The sequence below is a fragment of the Scyliorhinus torazame genome, chromosome 6, assembly GCF_047496885.1.
Source record: "Scyliorhinus torazame isolate Kashiwa2021f chromosome 6, sScyTor2.1, whole genome shotgun sequence".
Lineage (NCBI taxonomy): Eukaryota > Metazoa > Chordata > Chondrichthyes > Carcharhiniformes > Scyliorhinidae > Scyliorhinus > Scyliorhinus torazame.
Window position 1 is genome coordinate 135,326,623 of NC_092712.1, and position 21,109 is coordinate 135,347,731.

The window sequence follows — 21,109 nt, forward strand, 5'->3', positions numbered from 1 at the left end:
AGAAGTTGGAAGAGTGAGTAAGCCGGGTGGGAGGTATCTTTGATTATGCTGCCCGCTTTCCCATGGCAGTGGGAACCGAATTGTATATTGTACAATGGAACTGGGATATAATCTCCACCTATCCCCATCACTAATACCTCCGCTCTCTGGAGGGCAAACCAAATCCTTCTCCAGTATGAGAGATTGAGTAGCGCCTGTGTTCCTTAGGATCAGTTGAGGAAAATGTGGTGACCCCCCCCCCCCCTTAGACACAAACCTGCCATACCTCTCATCTACCTCATTTCTCATACCTCCCACAGCAGTGTTTACTTCGGATCTCTTAAGTCTAGTTAAAGCTACAGTCTGCTCTGTTGTATTCTCCACTTTTGTTCCCTTTTCAGAATCCTCCTTAGGAACTCCCACAAGTCCCATGGGCTTTCCTTGCAACATCCATCACACTGAATGAACAGGTCCACTTTGTTACAGTGGTAACACCTAGACTTCCAAGTCTCACCTCTCCCCTCATTACCTTAGCCCTGATCTGAGAAGGAGAACTCTGAGCACTTCCAGCTATCCATTCTCTACCTTGGCTACGTGCCTTCCTTTCACTCTCCCACTTCCTATCCTTTTCAAAAGTACGGGGGTGACTGAACAAAGGTTTAAATTTATGGATTAGCTCCTAATCGTCAACCATAATTGCTGCCTGACTAGCAGTCTTCACCCTCTGGTCTTGGGTTCTTACTGTAGGAGGTAGGAGATTCTTAAGTTCCTCTAGGAGTATGACTTCTCTTAGAGCCTCTGTAAGAATTGTCCAGTTTAACCCCTGTTTCCTCTTTTTGTTCTTATTTGCTTTTAACACCTTGCCTTTTGATCCATGAATGATTGATGGGACTGTGCCTTTAATTCGAGTGGAAGCCTAGGTTGGTTTAAACTGAAGATTGACCTCTGAATCTAAGGCACTGCTGTGAAGTCGTCTGTAATTCAAACCAACAGATTCCAGATGGTTGTGCTGCTTTTGTTTCAATAAAGCAGATTCTAGAACGATTTTACTGACATCAGTAGCCTAGCAAAGGAAAACAACAGCATTCAGTCTCATTCATAAAAATAAAAATGAAGGTCAAAAGATAAGGGCCTTTGCATGCAATGGCGATTCTTTAGCACGCTTTCCTTGCAGCACGCTTGCTGATTAAAATCTCTGGCTTGCAGCTAGTGATGGTCTTCTTCACAGTCATTCATTCAGGTTAGAAAATTTAGTACTCATTGGCAACAGGCTTTCCGGAGAGACACTCTTTTTTTCTTATCAATCTAAGCCTTCAGCTCCAGGCTCACATCCAGACATATATCTTTCTGTATAGACACTTTATTTCACATCAAGCCTTCAGCTCATGGTTTGGCTTCAAGCCTTTGCAGTCTCAAGAAAATGACACGCAGTCTGGCTGAAAAGAGAGTCAGCCCTAACTGTGGCCTTATGGAGAGGATTAGTTAGATCTTTTTGGGGACAATTGGTTTGATTCTGCAGCCTGGATGGAGGAATCTAAAGTGAAATAAACAGGAAACTCGTGGCTTTGAAAACATTCCAATGGTATTAGGTCCAATCACCACCTGTTAACAGGCAGAGCACAGCCTTTTCGGCCAGTTCATTGGCCACCAGCAAATCAATCAAACCGAGTCATCACTGATGCCAGCCAACCTCTAATCACCAGTCTAAAGCAGCACAGCCTTCCGGAAACTTCTGTACAGACTGCTTTTGCTTTAATATCACAGGTCCATTGAAATCCATGAATTAAAAATGCAACAGCAAAAATAAAAGAAGTGAAAAGAAATAAAATAAGAGAATACGCAGGGAATAAACAGAACAAGCTAGAAGGATCCTTACACCAGATATTCAGACAGCTAGTTCCTTTCCCCGTAGTAGAGGCAAAACCAATTCCTACAACATGGAAAAGGTAGAAAAAGCAAATGGAAAGGATCACCTCCTCATCTAACTCTCCACTCAGCAAATTCCCCACTCCGCAAACTCTCAAGTGTGCACTGTTCCAAAGCTGCACTCATAGCTAGCCTCAGTAATGCGGGCTAAATGGTGTTGACGTTGATCAGCCATGATCTAATCGTTGAATGGCAGAGCAGGCTCGGGAGGCTGAATGGACTACTATTTCCTTTTTTCTTAACTACCATCAAGTCTCATTCACTAATCACCCATACATTTGCTAAATCTACATTGGATCCCAGTCTGGCAATCCCACAAATTTAAAATTCTCATTTCTGTTTTCAGTCTCTCCATGACTTTGTCTCTACCTATCTCTAACCTCCTCCAGCCCAGCCCTGCAACCATTCAATAACTCTGCATTGCTTGATTTCTGATCTCTTGCACGTTGCTGATTTAAGTGCTGCACCACTTCAGCTGTGCCTTCAGTTGCCTAGATGCTAAGCTCTTGACATTCGTCCTTAAACCTCTTTACACTCTCCCTCTTTGACAAAGGTTTTGGCATCTGTCCTACTCCCTTTGTGGTTCAGTATCAGATGTTTTTTGGTAACAAGCCTGTGAAGCACCCTGTGTTGAATGTGCTTTAGAAATGCAAGTTGTTCTTAAAACCTGACCAGCTGTATAAAACTGTGCTGGGGACTTGCTCCCTCCCTACTACCATTGTCGGAAAGATGAACTTCGGTAAGGAGACTTGTGACGAGAAATATTCAGACAGGTTTGGGCCACATGATGTTGTATAATTTATGCTGTAATTTTCTAAATTGGAACTTAAAATACTGTATTAAAAATTACTTTTCTGTGAAGGCTTGCTCTATTCTGCTCCTAGTTGAAGAATTCTAGAAAAAATCCAGTCTGGGACCTTTAGCTTTAGAAACCGAGACATGGGCTAGGATTCTCTGAGCCTCCGCGCCAAATTCGCGTTCGATGCTGGGACGCGAACCTCCGACGATCGGAGAATCGGCGCTGGTCGCGCGCAGTCAATGCAGCGCTGGTCGGGGGCTGTTGAAAGAGGCCCCCGTGGCGACTCTCCGCAGTCGACCTGCCAAGGTCCCACCAACGTGGTTCACGTATGATTCCACCCGGTGGGAGCTCGGCGTTGCGGCTGCGGTGGCCCTCCTGGTAGTAGAGGGGAGGGGCTCCACAATGGCCAGGCCCGCGATCGGAAGCCACCGATTGGCGCGCGTGATCTGGTGGCCGGGGGGGGGGGGGGGGGGGCTACCTTCTTCTGCACCGCACCACTGTGTGGGTCCCCCATTATGCGCGGGTCCGGCGTAGAAGTGGCCGCCGTGCGAATGTGCCAAGAAGCCCGTTGTCGCCGGCGTCAACACTTAGCTGCCGTTTTGAAGAATCCCAGCCATTAAGTACAAAAGCAAGGAGGTTTTGCAAAACCTTCAGCTGATGCCTGACTTGCACTTTATGGAGTATAGTGTCTACTTTTTAGCAGCATACTTGAGGATGGATATCAAGGTCTTGGGGCAGCACAGTAGCACAAGTGGCTAGCACTGCGACTTCACAGCGCCAGGGTCCCAGTTCTGATTCCCTGCTGGGTCGGTGTCTGTGTGGAGTCTGTACGTTCTCCCCGTGTCTGCGTGGGTTTCCTCCGGGTGCTCCGGTTTCCTCCCACAGTCCAAAGACGTGCAGGTTAGGTGGATTGGCCATGATAATTGCTCTTAAGTGACCAAAGAAAAAGATTAGGTGGGGTTACGGGGATAGGGTGGAAGTGAGGGCTTAAGTGGGTTGGTGCAGACTCGATGGGCCAAATGGCCTCCTTCTGCATTGTATGTTCTATGTTTGGGATGCAGAGGAGATTTACCAGAATGTTACTGGGATGTGAGACTTCAGCTACATAGAGAGATTAGAGAAGCTGGGGGTTTCTGCGAGCAGTGAAGATTGGGGGACATTGAATGAAGTTGTCCAGCTATTTGCAATATCAATGACTTAAATGAGGGGGCCAAATATATTGTTTCCAAGTTGCTGACGATATAGAACTAGGTGGGAAGTAAGCTGTGAGGAGGATGCAAAGAAGGCTAAGTGGGTGTGTGAGAAAGTGGCACGTGGAATATAATGTGGGATTAAATAGAAAAGCAGAGCATATTTTAAATGGCGAGGCACTGTTCGATGTTTGGAGGGATGTGTGGTTCCTTGTACTTAGAAGTTAATAAGCAGCCATAGTGAACAAAGGGGCTGAAGTTGAAAAGAACATTTTTGCTGCAATTATATGGCGTTTTAGTGAGGCCACACCTAGGGTGCTGTGTAGTTTTGGTCTTCCTACCTAAAAACAGATACATTTGCCTTCAAGAGGATGCAACAAAGCACATTGGTTAATTCCCAAGATAAAGTGCTATTCAAGGATAAGAGATCACGTTGAGTGGACCATTGTCCTCTGGAGTTTAGAAAGATGAAGTGATTTTGTTGAAATGTTTAAAATTCTTAGAGGGCTTGACAGGATAAATGGCTGGAAAGTCTAGAACATGAGGTCATGTTCTTAGTATAAAGGCTCAGCCATTTAGATGAGAAATGTTTTCTCTCCGCTGTGGGGGTTAGTTGTTAAGTATATTCATGGGCGATGCATAACAACTTGGAAATGGGGTATGGCAGGAAGGGAGAAGTTGGTTGATGTAGAAGATCAGCCATGATCTTATTAAATGGCAGAGCAGTCTCGAGCATGGTCTACTGATGATGTTCATTCTGCATAACGACCTGAAAGCCCCCATACTGGCTGTGTACAAGTTGGCTGCTTTAAATTACCATTACCATGCAAAAAAACTTAAAGGGGCCATGCTCTGAAATAAATCGTCTATGAACTCCAGAAAAAAAATAGAGGGAGCATTGTCTACTGCTGCTTGTGTAAATTATGAAGGACTTTAATGGAATCAATAAGTGGGAGGTGGATCAGTAACCAGAGGGCACATTGTTTAGAGCAATTGGCAAAAGAAACGGGTAAATTGAACAGACACTTTTTTTGTATGTACACTGAGTTATGATCTGGAATGTACTTCCTGAAAGGGTGATGGAAGCAGCTTTAGTAATAACATTCAAAAGGAAGTTGAATAAATAGCCAAAGGAAAGAGCTAGCAGGGCTTTGAGGAAAAGGGAGGAAGGGAGGGCACTGGGATTTCTGCGCAAAGAGCGGGCACAACAGCATTGGGCCAAATAACCACCTCCTGTGCCATAGCATTCTATGATTTCAATCTGCTGTTAAACGAGTGGTGTAATCTTCCATTCCCTGATCTTCTTTCTATTTCCAAGGCTGCAATTGTACGAATAATGAAGATGAGAAAAGTTCTGAAACATCAGCAGTTACTGGCAGAGGTACTGAATCAGCTCTCTTCAAGGTTCAAGCCTAGAGTCCCAGTCATTAAGGTAGGTTCATCAGATAAACACATTTCCTTGTATACTAACTATTCCTTAATCAAGGTATTTAAATATGTGCAAGGGCAGTGGAGATGGACAGTTGCAACCAATTTCTCTTCTGCCCAGCTCAATTCCTCCACTTTTAATAGTCTTCGCAGTCTTCTTCCTTGGAAGCAAAATATGAACGGTTATTGATGACCTCTATGAAAAACAAAATGTAAACTACATTTTTTAATGGCTTCCGTTAAATTTTTAAACTCTCAAAGTTCTTAGATTCCTTGGATTGGATTATTTAGAGACTTCAAAAATAGGTTGTGTAGTTGTTTGCAGCACTATTTAAAAAGTAAAATTATTGGGTCATGTGATGTGAGTGCGGGTGCAGAGCTCCGGCGCTACTCGTTTTATAATCCGTCATTTCATCCTGGTGCATAATTCGTACATGTTTTTTCTTGGGGTATGTGCCATGTCCTTGGAAGTTCCTGATTGGTCTTTTTGCAAAAAAGAGTTGAGATAAAATGTTTAAAATTTTGATTGTTTGTGGCGGTCGGAGTCTGCTGGAGTGCGACCCAGCTTGTAGTGTGCACAGTTGCTGCTGAATGGGCTCTCACCTTGGCGATGCTGTGTGCATCAGGTGATGCCACCATTGAAGAAGTTGCCTTGATTGAGAATTTTGGCTCTTGTGGTGCAGATCGTGGGAGCTCATTTCAAGGTACTTCAGGGGACATTTTAAAAGAATCACATGAGAGGGTTCTTGCACTCTAAAGAGCACTATCCATGATGGGGGCCACCTTTGTGTCATTGAAATCCTGCTGCATGGTGTGCCGTCTTTCCTGAGGAGTTTGGGAGATGGCGCCTCTGTGGGATGTCTGCCTGAGCCCAGTTCCTGGTGAGAGATGGGAAATTAATTCCCAATTGAGTTTCGAGAATTGGCTGCCATGTTTTGGTAATCTTGATTTGGATGCTGGATGCATCCGATTTGATGGAGCACAGCGTATCCTGTCTTCGAGTTTGGAGGTTGGTAGGGCCCGTCAGTCACTGGTCTTGTATCGTACTGTAGTCTATGCTCATCGTGAGGGATTGAAAGTGGCCAAGCGGATCGAGTCATTCCCACCCAGCTGGGGCAGAGGCTGTTGATTGCCTGAGCATCGGAGAGATAGCATGGTGGAAGTGATGGTATCCTGTGATTCAATCTGGAATCCTTGAAAGAACCTGAAGAATGCTAGTTGAACCTGCTTTATCCTTTGCATTCTCATGCGACATGGAACATTTCTTTATCCTGCAATTAACTCTGTGGTTCTTTGATAATCCTTATTGTTACTCCATGTTGATCAAGTTGTTGACTTTTTGTTGCTGTCTTTTTTACCTGTAGGGGAGTGCGAAACGTAAGTGTGATGGCCTGTGCTGTTGATTATCCTTATTCTGCTACGCTGTGTTAGTAAGATCATTTTTGAGTCAATTATGGGAAATATGATTTGAGAGAGGGGATTGCTTTTTGTCAGTCCCTGCCTCGTTTCTGAAGAGGACGAGTGGAGCTGAGGGGAGGGTACGTGGAGGAAGGAACAGAATGTATGGTTTCCAAATTTATCGATGATACAAAAATAGGTAGAAGGGCATGTTGTGATGAGGATATTGTGATTCTGCAATGTGATATAGATAGATTGGGTGACTGGGCGAAAACCTAGCAAATCGAGTTCAATGTGGGGGAAGTGCGAGGTTATGCATTTCAGTAGGAGGAATCAAAAGGCAGGTTATTATCTAAATGGTGAGAGACTGCAGGTAAGTGAAGTGCAGAGGGATCTAGGTGTTCTAGTACGTGAATCACAAAGAGCTAGCAAGGTCCAACAAGTAGTTAAGAAGTCAAAAGGCATTTTGGCTTTTATTGCAATGGGGTTGGAGTTAGTTTTGTTGCAGTTGCACAGGGTTTTGATGAGGCCTATAATACTGCATACGGTTTTGGTCTCCTTATTTTTAAAAAAGGATATAGTCACATTGGAGGCAGTCCAAAGGAGATTCACCAGACTAATTCCTGGAATGAGAGGGTTGTCCTATTAAGACAGATTAAATAGTCTGGGTCTGTATTCCTTAAAATTTAGAAGAGTGAAGAATGACCTTATTAAAACTTGGGGTTTGTCGGGGTAGATTGTGAGATATTTTTACTAGTGGGAGAGTCTTGAACAAGGGGACATAGCTACAAGATAAAGGGCCGGTCATTTAAAACCGATGTGCGTAGAAATTTCTTCTTGCTGAGGATGGTGAATCTCTGGAACTCTTTGCCCTGGAGGGTTGTGGGGGCTGGATCATTAGAAGTATTTAAAATGGACGTGGATAAATATTTGATGGATCGTGGAATATAGAGCTCTGGGGAAATGGCACAGAAAAGGATCAGCCATGATTGTATTGAATGTCGGGGCAGGCAGGCTTGAACAGTTTGGTGGCACTAATCCATTTCGGATTTTTCTTTTAGATTTGTATATATATTTTTAAAATTTTATGTCCTTTGAATCAAGAATCCGTGTCTTTATCCTTCTTTGGCCTAGTCAGAGTTTGTACCCTGGGGAGGACTGGGTTCCTACTGTCTCCTCATTGAGGTTGAGTTTTTCCTTTCCTCTGTTAGGGTCTCTCTCCGTGTTTCTCCCCTGGGCTATTGTGGTTGGGTTATTGAAGAGGGAGATTGCTCTGCTTATCCTTTCTGCGATGGTGGTCGCTTTGACTGGGCTGGATGTCCCCTCTCTGGGGTTCTCTTCTCCTTTTCTTCTTGTCATCCAGGCGAGCACTGTGCTGGTTCTTATCCTGGTTTGACCCGATGATTTTGGGGTGGTTTCTGTGTTTGTGCCTGGAGGAGTGAATCGGCCCTCTCTTTCGGGGGACCGAATTGTTGGGTGCCTTGATGGTTCCTTCTTTTCTTGGCCTCCATACCCTTAGCCAGGGCCCGAATAATCATCCTCTTGCAGTGCGTTGCCGTGGATGGGGGCTAAAAGGTACAGGCTCAATGGGGGTGCAGTATTTTGGCGTGTGCTGGAGGCCCTAGGGTATCATTTTTTGTGTGTCGGTTGATGCTGGACTAATCCAGGCCCAATGCTGTGGCTGTTATTTAGCTGCACCTAGAGGATCGGGATGTCCCCTTCCGAGGGTGTTGGGAGAGGGGGCTCTCTAGCAAAAGCCCTTTATCTAAAACCTCCTATTTAAAAAAAAAAGGAAGGCAAGCCACAATAATACAATTTTCAATTGTTTAAGAATTTTACAATGAAATCCTTATCACCAGTTGAATGTCAAATACAATATTTGTTATTATTGAAAATTTACACAATTTAAAAGTGTTTTCTATGAAACGTTTCTGGGGACTTCATGTGGTGGCATGTAGGGAGTAGTTGCACACGAGGTGGTTCCCATCTGGGCACTTTATTTGTAGCCCTTTTTGCCCTGTTTTTGGAGAGTGTTTGGGTTAAAACTTAACTAACTTGATGGGTTCAGGTTTCCATGCAGGAGAAATGCCCAGAAGGTCCAGGTCAAAGAAGCCAACAAGTAAAGAGTCGTTGATGGATTCGGAAGCCTCTCCAGGCTCTTCCGCTGAGAAAATGGAGTGACTCTGGTCACTCCACTGATGACCGAGATGCTTGCAGGCATCTTGGCAGCAGAATTTAAGAAACAACGGCAGGCTATCTCCGAGGATTCAATGGTCCAGGCTCTCACTCGATCGACACTAGCGATTGTAAAGGCACATTGGCACGGTGCTACTGGTAGGGCAGTTTTGGTTAATGAAAGGGTTCCTTTTTCAGCTGCTGAGATTCTGATGGACCCGAATGGGAGACATGTGATTTTCGGTGGGTCTTTGGCAGATGCCTATGTGGTACTAGTTAATGTGTATGCTTCAAATTGGGATGATACGGCATTCATTAACAAGTTACTGGATTCTATTCCTGACTTGGATTCACACCAGCTATTTCAGGGGGGGTTGTGGACTTGTGTTTTAGACCCTTGATTGGACCATCAGGGGTGGCAAAAGCATTATTGGCTTTTATGGAGCAGGTTGAGGCAGATCTGTGGTGTTTTTTGCATCCGAGTCTTGGGAATTTTTCTCCTTTTTTTTTTTTTGCCCCTATGTCCTTCAGGTTTAACCTCAGATTGACTTTTTTGTGGTGGATAAGATTTACTCTTGGATTTACTTTTTTTGTAGTGGATAGCTCTCCCCTTCCTGGGGTGAAGAGGGCGGGGTACTCGGCAATTGTTTTCTCCGATCATGCCCCACATTTTGTGGATTTGGTGTTGGAGACGGGTCCTTCTCTCGACGCTGCTGTGGAAATTGGACACCGCTTTGTTGGGAGACAAAGGATTTTGTGAACACCTATCCTCTACCATTGTGGAGGACATTACATTTAACAAGAGTGAGGCTGAATCGCCTTCTACGTTGTTGGGAGGCCCTAAAACCAGTCATTAGAGGAGAGGGAATTTCCTACAAGTCACACAAGGAAAGGAGAGTGAAGGTGGAGTGGCAGCAACTGCTGGATTCCATCCCAGGGGTAAACTGCCAGTACTCGCTTGCCCCTTCACCAGAGTTGCTGGCGAGTAGAAAAAAATTGCAGGTATGGTGAGCCAGCTGTGACGCTTGAGGGGAACATTCCATGAACATGGGAGAAGGCCAGCCACCTTTTAACACACCAGCTGAGGTGGCAGGCTGCATTCTGGGCGATTGTGCAGGTAAGGGACTCGGGTGGCAGGTTGGTTTCCGCCCATTGAAGATTAATGCTACATTTGAAACCTTTTATCGAAGTCTGTACAGGTTGGAGTCCCCAGAGGAGAGGTCGCTCATGATGCAGTTTTTGGAAAGGTTGTCCTTCCCGTGATGAAGAGCGAGAGAAGGGAGGAGTTGGAATCCCCGTTAGGCCCCGAGGAGGTTATGAAATGTTATTGGCTTAATGTTGTTCAGTACAGCTCTGGGACCAGATGGATTTCCCATCGAGTTCTATAAGAAATTCATGGGGCAGTTGATCCCACTATGATTGGACATGTTTAATGATTCCTCACCCTGGGGGTTATTGCCGGTTACATTGGTGCAGGCGTCTATTTCACTGATTTTAAAAAAGGGTAAGAGCCCTAGAGAATGTGGGTTGTCTTGGCCTATCCCATTGTTGATGGCTGAGGCTAAATTGCTGGCTAAAGTTTTGGAAATGCGATTGGAACCCTATCTTCCAGGGATGATTTTGGAAGAACAGACTGATTTTGTCAAGGGTCGGTAGTTGTCGGCCAATATATGTTTATTGTCCTATTTCCCCTCTTTTGTGGGAAATTGTATGGGTACTGCTGTAGTGCGATCTGAAATAGATGGATATTCTTGTCTCCTAAATAACCAAAATGTGTCCAGAGGCATCTCGGGCAGCTTTGTGTACGATCCATCCTGAGCTCTGCGAATTCCTCTTGTTCTTTTGATGCCAATTTCTTTGCTGATTCCAGAGAAAGTGAACTCAATGGATCACGTACTCCGTCAAAGCCATCATACTCGTGAACTAACATTCAAACTTGTAGCGTTTAAGATGTGTGGAGAGGAAGTTTATGGCTTTGCTAGTATGATTTGCTGGTGCCAGCTTGAACATTCCAGTCAACCCACTTGCCACTTTCTCCTGCCAAACGACCAGTTTTAATTTATCAGTGGCAGTCCGAAGGTTCTTATTTAATCCCTGCATTTAACATTCAGGTGGCTGAATATATCTGGAAGATACGCAAGCTTAGCACACCAAGAACCATCACATATTAAACCTTTGTGTGTCAATTTGTGCAGAGACAAAAAATCAGTCCGTTACGGAGCTCATAAGCACGAGAGGACATTTCCCCGAAACAGCAATCACACTTCTGTATACATGAGTAAACCCTGCTACTCCGCTCCATCTCTTCACCCAGAATAGTAAATGAACACTATTTCAGAGGATGTGGCTTCACGTAATTCACTACTTTCACTGTTTAGTCTAATAGTGCAATTAACTCAGATGGTACTGTTTTGGCAACAAGGGCTTCATGGTGCAAGAGACAGTGGCTGACCTGATTTTGGGATACTATTGTTCTGCCTTACTCACAGATCCATTGACTTTTCCTGTCATGGAAACGGATGCTATTGCACTTGGTCCAGTTAGGATTGTTCCCCTCCAGACAAGCAGTTGTGACAGAAAAGATTTCTCCAGTCACATGACCAGGTAATTCTTTGCAAAAGAAGGAATTCTTTGATAGAATCCCCATCAACAAACCTGACGTTGGCTAAGAGTTGGCAGTGTCTGTTAATATCTGTGGAGTCATCAATCTGCATGGCAAATTTTCCATTCATTTCTACTGAAACACCTGTTGAATATCAACTGACATTTTGTCAATATGCTGTTTGATTTTATTATCAAAAAGAGCACCTTATGTCGATTTCTTTGGCAGCATCAGCTCCCAACATTAATCTCCTAATTCTTTTGCATGCTGGCTGAATTAGGGTTTCAGCAATTGTGTACGGCTTCTTTGATTTCACCAGGAGTTCAGCTACCAGGTAACTCGCCTCCTGCACATTATCTGAACCTTGCACACATTCCATCATACGTTGGTTTGGCTTTGTTTTGTGTTCTCAGGCATTTGAAATACTCGATATCCTTATCGGAGAGTGAACGGTTTGTTGTGTTGAAATGGCGCTTCAACTTACTTGGTACCATTTCCGTGTTTAAGAGTTTCTCTCTGCAAATCCTGGGATAAGGCAAGAGGCATCACCAGTGCACGAAAATCCAAAGACCAAGTAGTTGCTGTGGTCTGTGTATGAACCTCACTTTTTTCTCTTGAGGTTCTGTTCTTTCAGCCACATCTGAATCCGACCAGGATTCTTCACTTCTCTCCATGGTAAACTGTGGTCAAATACACGGTACATAATACACTACATAATAAATGCCATCAAGCATCAACTTACAAGCATAATTTCAGCCCTTCGGCCAAGCCAAGCAGAAAACTAATTGGGGGTGATAGAAGCCATGGCTTAATGTTTCTCTTCATTTACAGGTGTTTTTCTTGTACTCATAATTTGTAAAAGCTGTCCATTGGCTGTTGTCACCTACTCACCTTGATAGTTGTCGGCAGTATCCTCAGAAGTGGCAAAAAGCTGAGTTTTATCCTTTTGATTTTCTTTTTTTTTCTCTTTAAAAATAATTCTCGAATCAGTGGCATGTAAATCATTTTGATGTTTCTTTTAAAAAGACAATAACTTGTTGCTGAAGTATTGACATTTATTGCCCATGTAATGCTTTGAGAAAATAATGTTCACCAAATTTGGAATGAATCAAACTTGGGTAGACAATTTTTATTCTGTTAGTTAATCAATATTTTACATAGGAACATAAGACTGGATGCAAGAAGGCCCTTTGACCCATTAGACAAGGGACTATACATGATTTATCAGGAATATTTGAGATCCCCGCCAGCTACTGATTTCCAACTTTGCATCAATATCCTTTTTGCAGGTGACTTAAACTGCATGCTGTACTCCACCAAGGGAAACCATTTATTATGAGAGGATTTTAAAGTCTGCTTTGGGGAGTGGGATTTGGAAACCTTCATGTGCCGATCATCTGGGGGATTCTGAGGAGAAATTCATATAGACTAACTTGGGTTCAGAGTAGAATGTGTGCGTTTGAGCACAGTCATCTTGTGTTCTTAAAGGGACTTTTTGTGTTAATGAGACCATTGTAGCTTAAGATGTACTTTGTAACCATGTTGATCCTAAAGCCTGCATGTAACTCTTAAGCAAAGGGGAGAGTAAAATATATTGTATCATAATCCAATACTTTCATGCTTAATACATGTTTTCTTGTTGTTAAAACTAATTAGTGGTCCTGTTCCTAGAAGTTATGGTCTTTTGAGCCAGGGTTCCATTCTGGGATCTCCCATCCAGTAATAACATGAACTGAGATGGTAACAGCAACGCCAGAGTAAAAAGTGGGATGGGGAAAGTTAACTGAACAAGCTGGAATTCAAAGGGATACAGGCAAAACAACCAAGACACCTACTGTTTTACAGGCTATATTGGTGTCAGTGATTGGGCCTTAAGAGCTCACTGTCACAGGCCAAAAAACAACTATGCGCATTTAGAGTCTCACAGTCAGGCCTAGGACTGTCCAATCCGAGTCACTGCTCCACTACCATTTCTGCTTTGAAGCTTGCGACCCAGATTGTTCATCCTGCAACCCAACTGGGAGTCGTAAACCAAAGGTTGGGAATTCCTGTACTAAGTTCTGAGTAAGTCTGAGTACTTGGTTACAATTTCAGTTTAGATAGTGTTAAAGATACTTCTATTGCGGCGGCATGTGGCACAGTGGTTAGCACTGGGTCTCCGGCGCTGAGGACCCGGGTTTGAATCCCGGCCCTGGGTCACTGTCCGCGTGGAGTTTGCACATTCTCCCCGTGTCTGCGTGGGTTTCACCCCCACAACCCAAAGATGTGCAGGTTAGGTGGATTGGCCACGCTAAATTTCTCCTTAAAAAGAAAAATAATTGGCTATTCTAAATTTATTTTAAAAAAGATACTTCTATTGCCCTCAATGTGAATCGACTAAGAAGTGGATAAAGGTTCTGACTTTAGGTTTCTGCAGGTAAGATTGCATGAATATTTGGTGCAGTTCAGAATTTGGTTTGGCTGCACTGTGCACTGCTTTTCATGGTCTTTTCACGGCTTCATGAAAACTCACAATTTGGACCTGCAAATGTACACCTCAGTGAGTAGAAGAGAGAACATTAAAGAGAAATTAGAACAGAGTATTGATCCCTTAAATGCCATAGTACATGTCAAAAATAATCTCATTCATGGTTCTTTGAACCCTGATGTGAGATCATGGCCTTTCAATTGTTCCCAATTAGCCGCTGTTCTGAATTGCTGCTCAATTATTTCAGATATAAGCAAATCACTGCAGATGCTGGAATCTGAAACAAAAACAGAAATGCTGGACAATCTCAGCAGGTCTGACAGCATCTGTGGAGAGAGAACAGAGCTAATGTTTCAAGTCTGGATGACTGTCAAATTTAATTTAAAACGAAAGAGTAAATTACATTTAAAATAGACTTTAGAAAGTATGTAATAAAGTTGACATCGAACGTACAGTGTAGAAGGAGGCCATTTGGCCCATCGAGTCTGCACAGACCCACTTAAGCCCTCACTTCCACCCCTATCCCCGTAACCCAATAACCTCTTCTAATCTTTTTGGACACTAAGGGCAATTGAGCACGGCCATCCACCTAACCACGTCTTTGGACTGTGGGAGGAAACCCACACTGACTGGGGGAGAATGTGCAAACTTTCACAGACAGTGACCCAGCAGGGAATAGAACCTGCGACCCTGACGCTGTGAAGCCACAGTGCTAACCACTATGCTACCGTGCTGCCAGAGGGAGATACGTGCTGCCACAATTCTATAATAGGGAATTTCTTCTGAGTGATTCACTTCTGGATATGTCCTTTGCTCTTGCATTCATGCAGTTTTTAATTTTAAATTCAATTTTATATTTGGTGTGGCAGCTGTTGGGTTCTTTTGCTGTTGTATGTTAGAGTAACATTCAGGTTGTATGCAGCCCAAGGCATCTTTTTTTCAAGGTCTCCAATGCTTGCATAGAAAAGTAAATTTAATATGGAGTGTAAAATTGGTTGTGATTCACCATCAGTCACCCATTTTGCTGTATTGCCCAAGATAAACCAGTGTGCTAATTGGAAGTAAATTTCACAACGGATTGCAATTTTTATCTCCAATTAAGTCAGTGCATGAGTAAAAACTGAAGTCCAACTGGAGATGAATATTTATCTTGTCTAGTTAGAATCCAGAATTAATACAACTTTGAAATGCTTAAGAATAATTCACAATACAGTATTTCTCTTCAGGACTGTTGACCATATTTGCTGACCACGGTTAGTCACTGAGGAAATACACGGATGTGTATTTCCTCTTGTGTTGCTGCCAAATTTTTAAACCTTCCCTGTGTCAGCTCAGCAATATTTGATATTCCAGAGGTTGATTGTCACAGGTTTCATACAGATTTCGCCTGTGTTCAGAATTTGCAAATCAGTTGATACTTGATGATTTTAGTGATGGTTGGACTTGTTGATTAGTTGGGGCTTTGAGTCCTCAAATCTTCTAACATCTGGAGCAAATCAGCTATTCAAGTGATTAATAATTTAAAATGAGCTGTCATTGAGATAGGGCGGCATGGTAGCACAGTGGTTAGCACTGTTGCTTCACGGCACCAGGGTCCGAGGTTCGATTCCTGCTTGGGTCACTGTCTGTGCGGCGTCTGCACGTTCTCCGTGTCTGTGTGGATTTCCTCCGGGTGCTCCGGTTTCATCCCACAAGTCCCGAAAGACATGCTTGTTAGATAAATTGGACATGCTGAATTCTCCCTCTGTGTACCCGAACAGATGCTGGAGTGTGGCGACTAGGGGATTTTCACAATAATTTCATTGCAGTGTTAATGTAAGCCTACTTGTGACAATAATAAAGATTAAATTATATTATAGATTTGATTAATTAATGACTTCATTCTAAAGGAGCCCCTAGGCAACAATGATCATAACATGATAAAATTTCACATTCAGTTTCAGGGTAATGAATAGGAGTCAGACTTGTGACTTAAATAACAAGGTTATGAAGACAGAGTTTGCTACAGTGACCTGGGAAAATTGGTTAAAACTTAGGACAGCAGAGAACTAGTGGAAAACATTTAAGGGGATATTTCATAACCTGTATAATGTTGAGAAAGAAAGACTCAGTGAGAAGAACGTCCATCCTTGATGGTACCAAATTGAAAGAAAGGCATTAAATCTTGGCTGTCCTATCTTGAGACAATGGCTGCATGCCGGTGGATTGCAGATTGGTTTGGCAGTGTCTGGTTCTTTCTTTGAGGTGTCGTCTCCTGTCTTGCCAGCTGCTGTGTGCTCTTTTCATTCCCTCCTTCACTGCTGTCGACCAGCTCTGGCGATCGTGGGCAACATGCTCCCAATGCTTGTGGTCCATGTCACAGGACTTCTTGTCACCGTTGCAGGTGCCTTTTGAAGCGAAGGGAGTGGAGGAAAGTGAGTGGTGCCGTTGACATGTTTGCTCTATAATATGTCCTTGGGTATCCTGCCATCCTCCATGCGGCTCACTTGTCCAAGCCATCTCGAGCGGAGTTGGCTCAGTATGGTGTACATGGTGGTGATGTTACCGACCACGAGTACTTCTATGTTGGAGATGTGGTTCTGCCACTGATGCCAAGGATTTGTCAAAGGCAGTGAACAGAGTACATTGATGCGTCGTTCTTGGCTGGCATACATTGTCCAGGCCACACTGCTTGAAACATTCAATCTATTGTGTTCCGTGTGCCATTTTCCCCAGCCTCTTGGTCAGTCTGTACATAGCAGGAAATGCCTTTCCGATACGCCTGTTGATTTCTGCCTCAAGAGAGAGAGTTTGCTGGTAATGGTTGAGCTTAGGTAGTTAAACTCTTGGACCACTTCCAGTGTGTGGTCACCAATGTTGATGGATGGGCATTTATAACATCCGGTCCCATGATGTTCACTTTCTTGAGAATGATGGTTAAGCCAAATTCGTTACAAGCAGTCAAGCCTGTCGACACGTCTCTGCAGACGCGCTTCCATGTGGGATGTTAATGTAACTTTGTTGGCATAAGAGGAGTCTTTGATGTGAACTTTTCATACTTTTCTCTTGGTTCTAAGAAGGGCAAAGTTGAACAGGCTGCCATCTAGTTTTGTGTGAAGGAAAATTGCTTCTTCTGGAGACTTCACGTGAAGGAAGCAGTGAGATAAAAATCCCAAACCGTGTGGGTGAGAGTACACAGCCCTGTTTCATGCCGCTCAAGATGAGGAGGGGGGCTGATGAGGCACCATTATACTGGACTATACCTTTCATACAGTCATGGAACGAGAATGCTTAGTAACTTTGGTGGACATCTGATCAATTCTAATAAATTGAAGAGACCACGTTTGCTGACGATGTCGGCGGTAAGATTTATGAAGGCGATGTAGAGGCGCAACCCGTTGTTCACAGCATATCTCCTGTAGCTGGTGAAGGGAGATGACTAGCGTGTCGATAATGGATCTGTCAGTATGATAGTCACACTGTGCCTCAGAGTAGACACGATCAGCCAGCTTCTGAAGTCTGTTTAAAACAACTTTGGCAAAGGCTTTCTCTACTGTGCTATGCAGGGAGATTCCATAGTAGTTGTTGTAATCACCGCAGTCACCCTTTGTTCTTATAGAGGGTGATGATGTTGGCATTGTACATGTCCTGTGGTACTGTTCACTCATCCCAGCACAGGCAAAGCTGTTTGTGGAGTTTTGAGAGTGTAGCTGGCTTGGCACACTTGATTATTTCAAAGGTAATGCAATCCTTTCCAGGCACCTCCTCCTGGCTAGAGAATCAATGATGTTGCTGAGCTCTGGTTCTAGTGGCTGTTCGCCTAACTTGTCCATGACTGGCAGAGGCTGAACTGCATTCAGGGTGACATCAGTGACTATGTTTTTTCTGGTGTACGGTTCTAGGTAGTGCACCCAGTGGTTCATTGCTTTGGTCAGTGATTGTTTCCCCTTATTTAGACTTGAGGGGGTAGGTTTTCTTGCTGGTTGCCACAAAAGTTTCCTTGATATTGTCATATGTTTCTCTGATGTTTCCGGTATCAGAGGCCAGCTGAATAGGACTGCATAGATGTTGCCGGTAGTCGTTTGTACAGTGCCCAGCTGTTCTTTGAACAGTGCTTCTAGCTGCTTTAAGTATTTTCTCGCTGGGAGCTTGCTTGTAGTTAAGCAGTGCAGTATACTTGGCGACTATGACTGGCTCCATCTCTTCAAAGTGGGCCTGAAAGCAGCTGCTTGCATTTGCCAACAGTAATCATTGCTGAGTTATGAATGACATTTCTAATGTGAGTCCACTTGGTCTCTGCATCCCTTACAGGGGTATTTTGAAGGGCTTGTTCAAGGGAATCGAGAAACTCCTTTAACATGGGTGAGAGAGAAATTTTGGTAGTGTGATGTACAGGTGACCATTTTGCTTAAAATGATGTATCTTCTTTCGTTGGAGTCTAACTTTGCACACCAGGCAGTGGTCGGTGTGACATTCCACGCTGTGGAAGCTGCGTGTGATTAGAACACTGTTTAAAGGCACTCCTTTGGTGATGATGAGATACCTCCATGTCATAAACACACCTGGCGGCAGGGTTTGGTTTGAAAGAACCAGTTGGTCATGCAGAGGCTGTGATAAACACACCGGTCTCTGTCTGTTCTCGTTCATCCTTCCAATGTCATGTTGCCCGAGGCAGGGGGGCCATGAATCATGGTCGACCCCAACCATGGCGTACGTCCCCCAGCAGGAACAGATGTTCGGTGTTAGGGATGTTGCTGATTTATGATGTTGTGGAGTTCCTTGTAGAACTGGTCTTTAACTTCGGGTGAGGAACAAAATGTTGGGGCCTAGATGCTAAGCAAGTGTATTGGTCTAGGGGCGGCATGCAATTGGATGGACAGTATGCGTTCCAAACCATTTGTGGATGGCTGTATCATACTGAGCAAGGAGTTTCTGATGGCAAAGCCCATGCTGTCTTGGCTCTTTTGGATCTCTACCCTGCCAGCAGTACTATGAATGTTAGGTAGATTTTAGAAACCAACAAAGAATGACTTAAAAATTAGGGCAAAATTAGAGTGCGAGAGAAAGCTAGGTAGAAATATAAAACGGATGGTAAGAGTTTCTACAAATATTTAAAAAGAAAACAAGTGAATGTTGGTCCTTTACGAGGGTGAGATTGGGGAATAAATAATGGGAAACAAGAAAATTACAGAAGTGTTGAACAGGTCATTTGTGTCTGCCTTCACTGTGGAAGACTCAAAAGAGTTTGTCAGAAATACTTATTAATCAAGAGGTAAAGGGGAGGGGGGAACTTAAAACAATTCCAGACACTCAGAATGAAGGACAGGTGACTTGTCAGCCTTCAGTTTTCAAAGATTTTAAAGATGTGGCTGCAGAGAAAGTAGATGCATTGGTTATGACCTTCCAAATAATCACAAATGTAACCACGTCTATTCCACAGAGGGAATCAGAAAGCAGAAAACTGCTAGCATAACATATGTCATGGGAAAATACTCAAATCAATTATTAAGGTGTTAATAGCAAGATGTTACAATCAGGCAGAGTCCAGATGGTTTTGTGAAGTGGTATTGTGTTCTTTTGAGGAAGTAATAAGCAAGATGAATATAGGAAAGCCTGTGGATGTGGTATACTTGGATTTAATTAGTTGCACATCAAAATAAGAAACAGAAAATACTGGAAGTGCTCATCTGGTAAGGGCAGCATCTGTGAACAGAAAAACAGTTGCATTGCAGGTCTGTGACCTTTCATCAGAACCTGAAACGTTAACTGTTTTTCTCTTTGCAGATACTGCCAGACCTGCTGAGTATTTCCAGCATTTTGTTTTTATTCTAGATTTTCAGCTTCTCCAATAATTAGATTTTGTAAAACTGAGTGGTTGAACTCCCTACAATTATATGACAACATAAATCTACTTGCATTCACACACACGTGTTAGGAGTTCCAATATTTGCTCAGCTGTGCTCTGTGCCAGTCAGATATGGATTATTGCTTTTATTAAAATTATCTGCAAGTGTGAAATGTGGTACTTGGTAAGAGTTGTAACTAAGTCACCATCCTTCGAGGTTTTTGATTAAAATATTGAGTTGGAATCTCTGTGCATGTTCCTGTGATCAGACACCTGCCTGTTCCATGTATAAAATCTGTATATAAAGGAAACATTATATTTGCATTGTGCTGAATTGTCCTAATTTTTCCTTTGCAGAAATGTATCGACATACTGATAGAAAAGGAGTATTTGGAGCGTGTGGATGGGGAAAAGGACACGTACAGTTATTTGGCTTAATAATATAACAGTGTCTGAATAAAACTTCATTCCTAAGACATGCTGGCTTTGAAGACAGAGAATGCTATTAGTTTTGTGATAAAGATGGGAATGTAAAAGATTGCATTCTTGAACTCCTTGCAGCCAGCCTGCTGCACGCTGGATCTCCGGTAACTGTGAGAGCGGAAACCACCAGCCAGTCACATTTACTTTACAGAACTGTTCTCAGGATTGCTACATTTCAATATGTAAATATCGAAAGAAACCCCTAACCTTAATTCAGTAAAGTGATTTTTTTTAAAAAAGGAATTGAACCTTCTACATAGGGGTTGCATGCTACTGCCTATCTGCATTTAAAAACCTTACTTCAGCTATACATGGTCACCACTGCTCTGAATGTAAGGGGCAGCAGGAAAAAAAAAACTAATTTATGAATGCAATGTTGGCAGCACTTTCCAAAAGCATACTAGTGAATTTGAACAAGCCCTTTAGAAAATGTGTAATCTGCATTATCTGCTATGAGAGAAACCATTTGTATAGTGTGGTTCATTTTTTAATGTGTGATAAATAAAAATTTAATGATTTCTGTAAATGGTGTGACTTCATTTAAATCTGCCATCAAACTGTTATCAGACTTGCAGAAGTATCCTCACAAACAAATCCCTCAGTGTAACATTTATGTAAAAGTTGTATAGTATGCTTACAAAAGGAAACTATCCAAGTTTCAATGAAACCAATTTATTATGTATTCACATTGACGATGGTTAAAGTGTTATATTCTTCATGTACCCATTTTCAGTGCTTCAGAATACTTTAACTTGCAACTTCAGTAATGTATGAGGGATGGGCTGTTTTGGATTAGTAAATGGATATAATTATCCTCCTTTGTTTTGTTGATGTAAAC

At 43.1% G+C, this 21,109-nt stretch overlaps 1 protein-coding gene across 2 annotated transcripts in view; it reads left to right on the plus strand.

Moving 5' to 3' along the window:
- LOC140425033 (cullin-1) overlaps positions 1–20,797 on the plus strand; it is a 177,511-nt gene extending 156,714 nt beyond the window's left edge. For both annotated transcript variants that reach the window (XM_072508821.1, XM_072508822.1), the window contains exons 21-22: positions 5,213–5,326; positions 20,146–20,797. In XM_072508821.1, the coding sequence (XP_072364922.1) occupies positions 5,213–5,326; positions 20,146–20,226 (195 nt within the window). In that variant the 3' untranslated portion in view covers positions 20,227–20,797. The remainder of the gene's footprint in view (positions 1–5,212; positions 5,327–20,145) is intronic.
- The last annotated feature ends 312 nt before the right edge of the window (positions 20,798–21,109 follow it).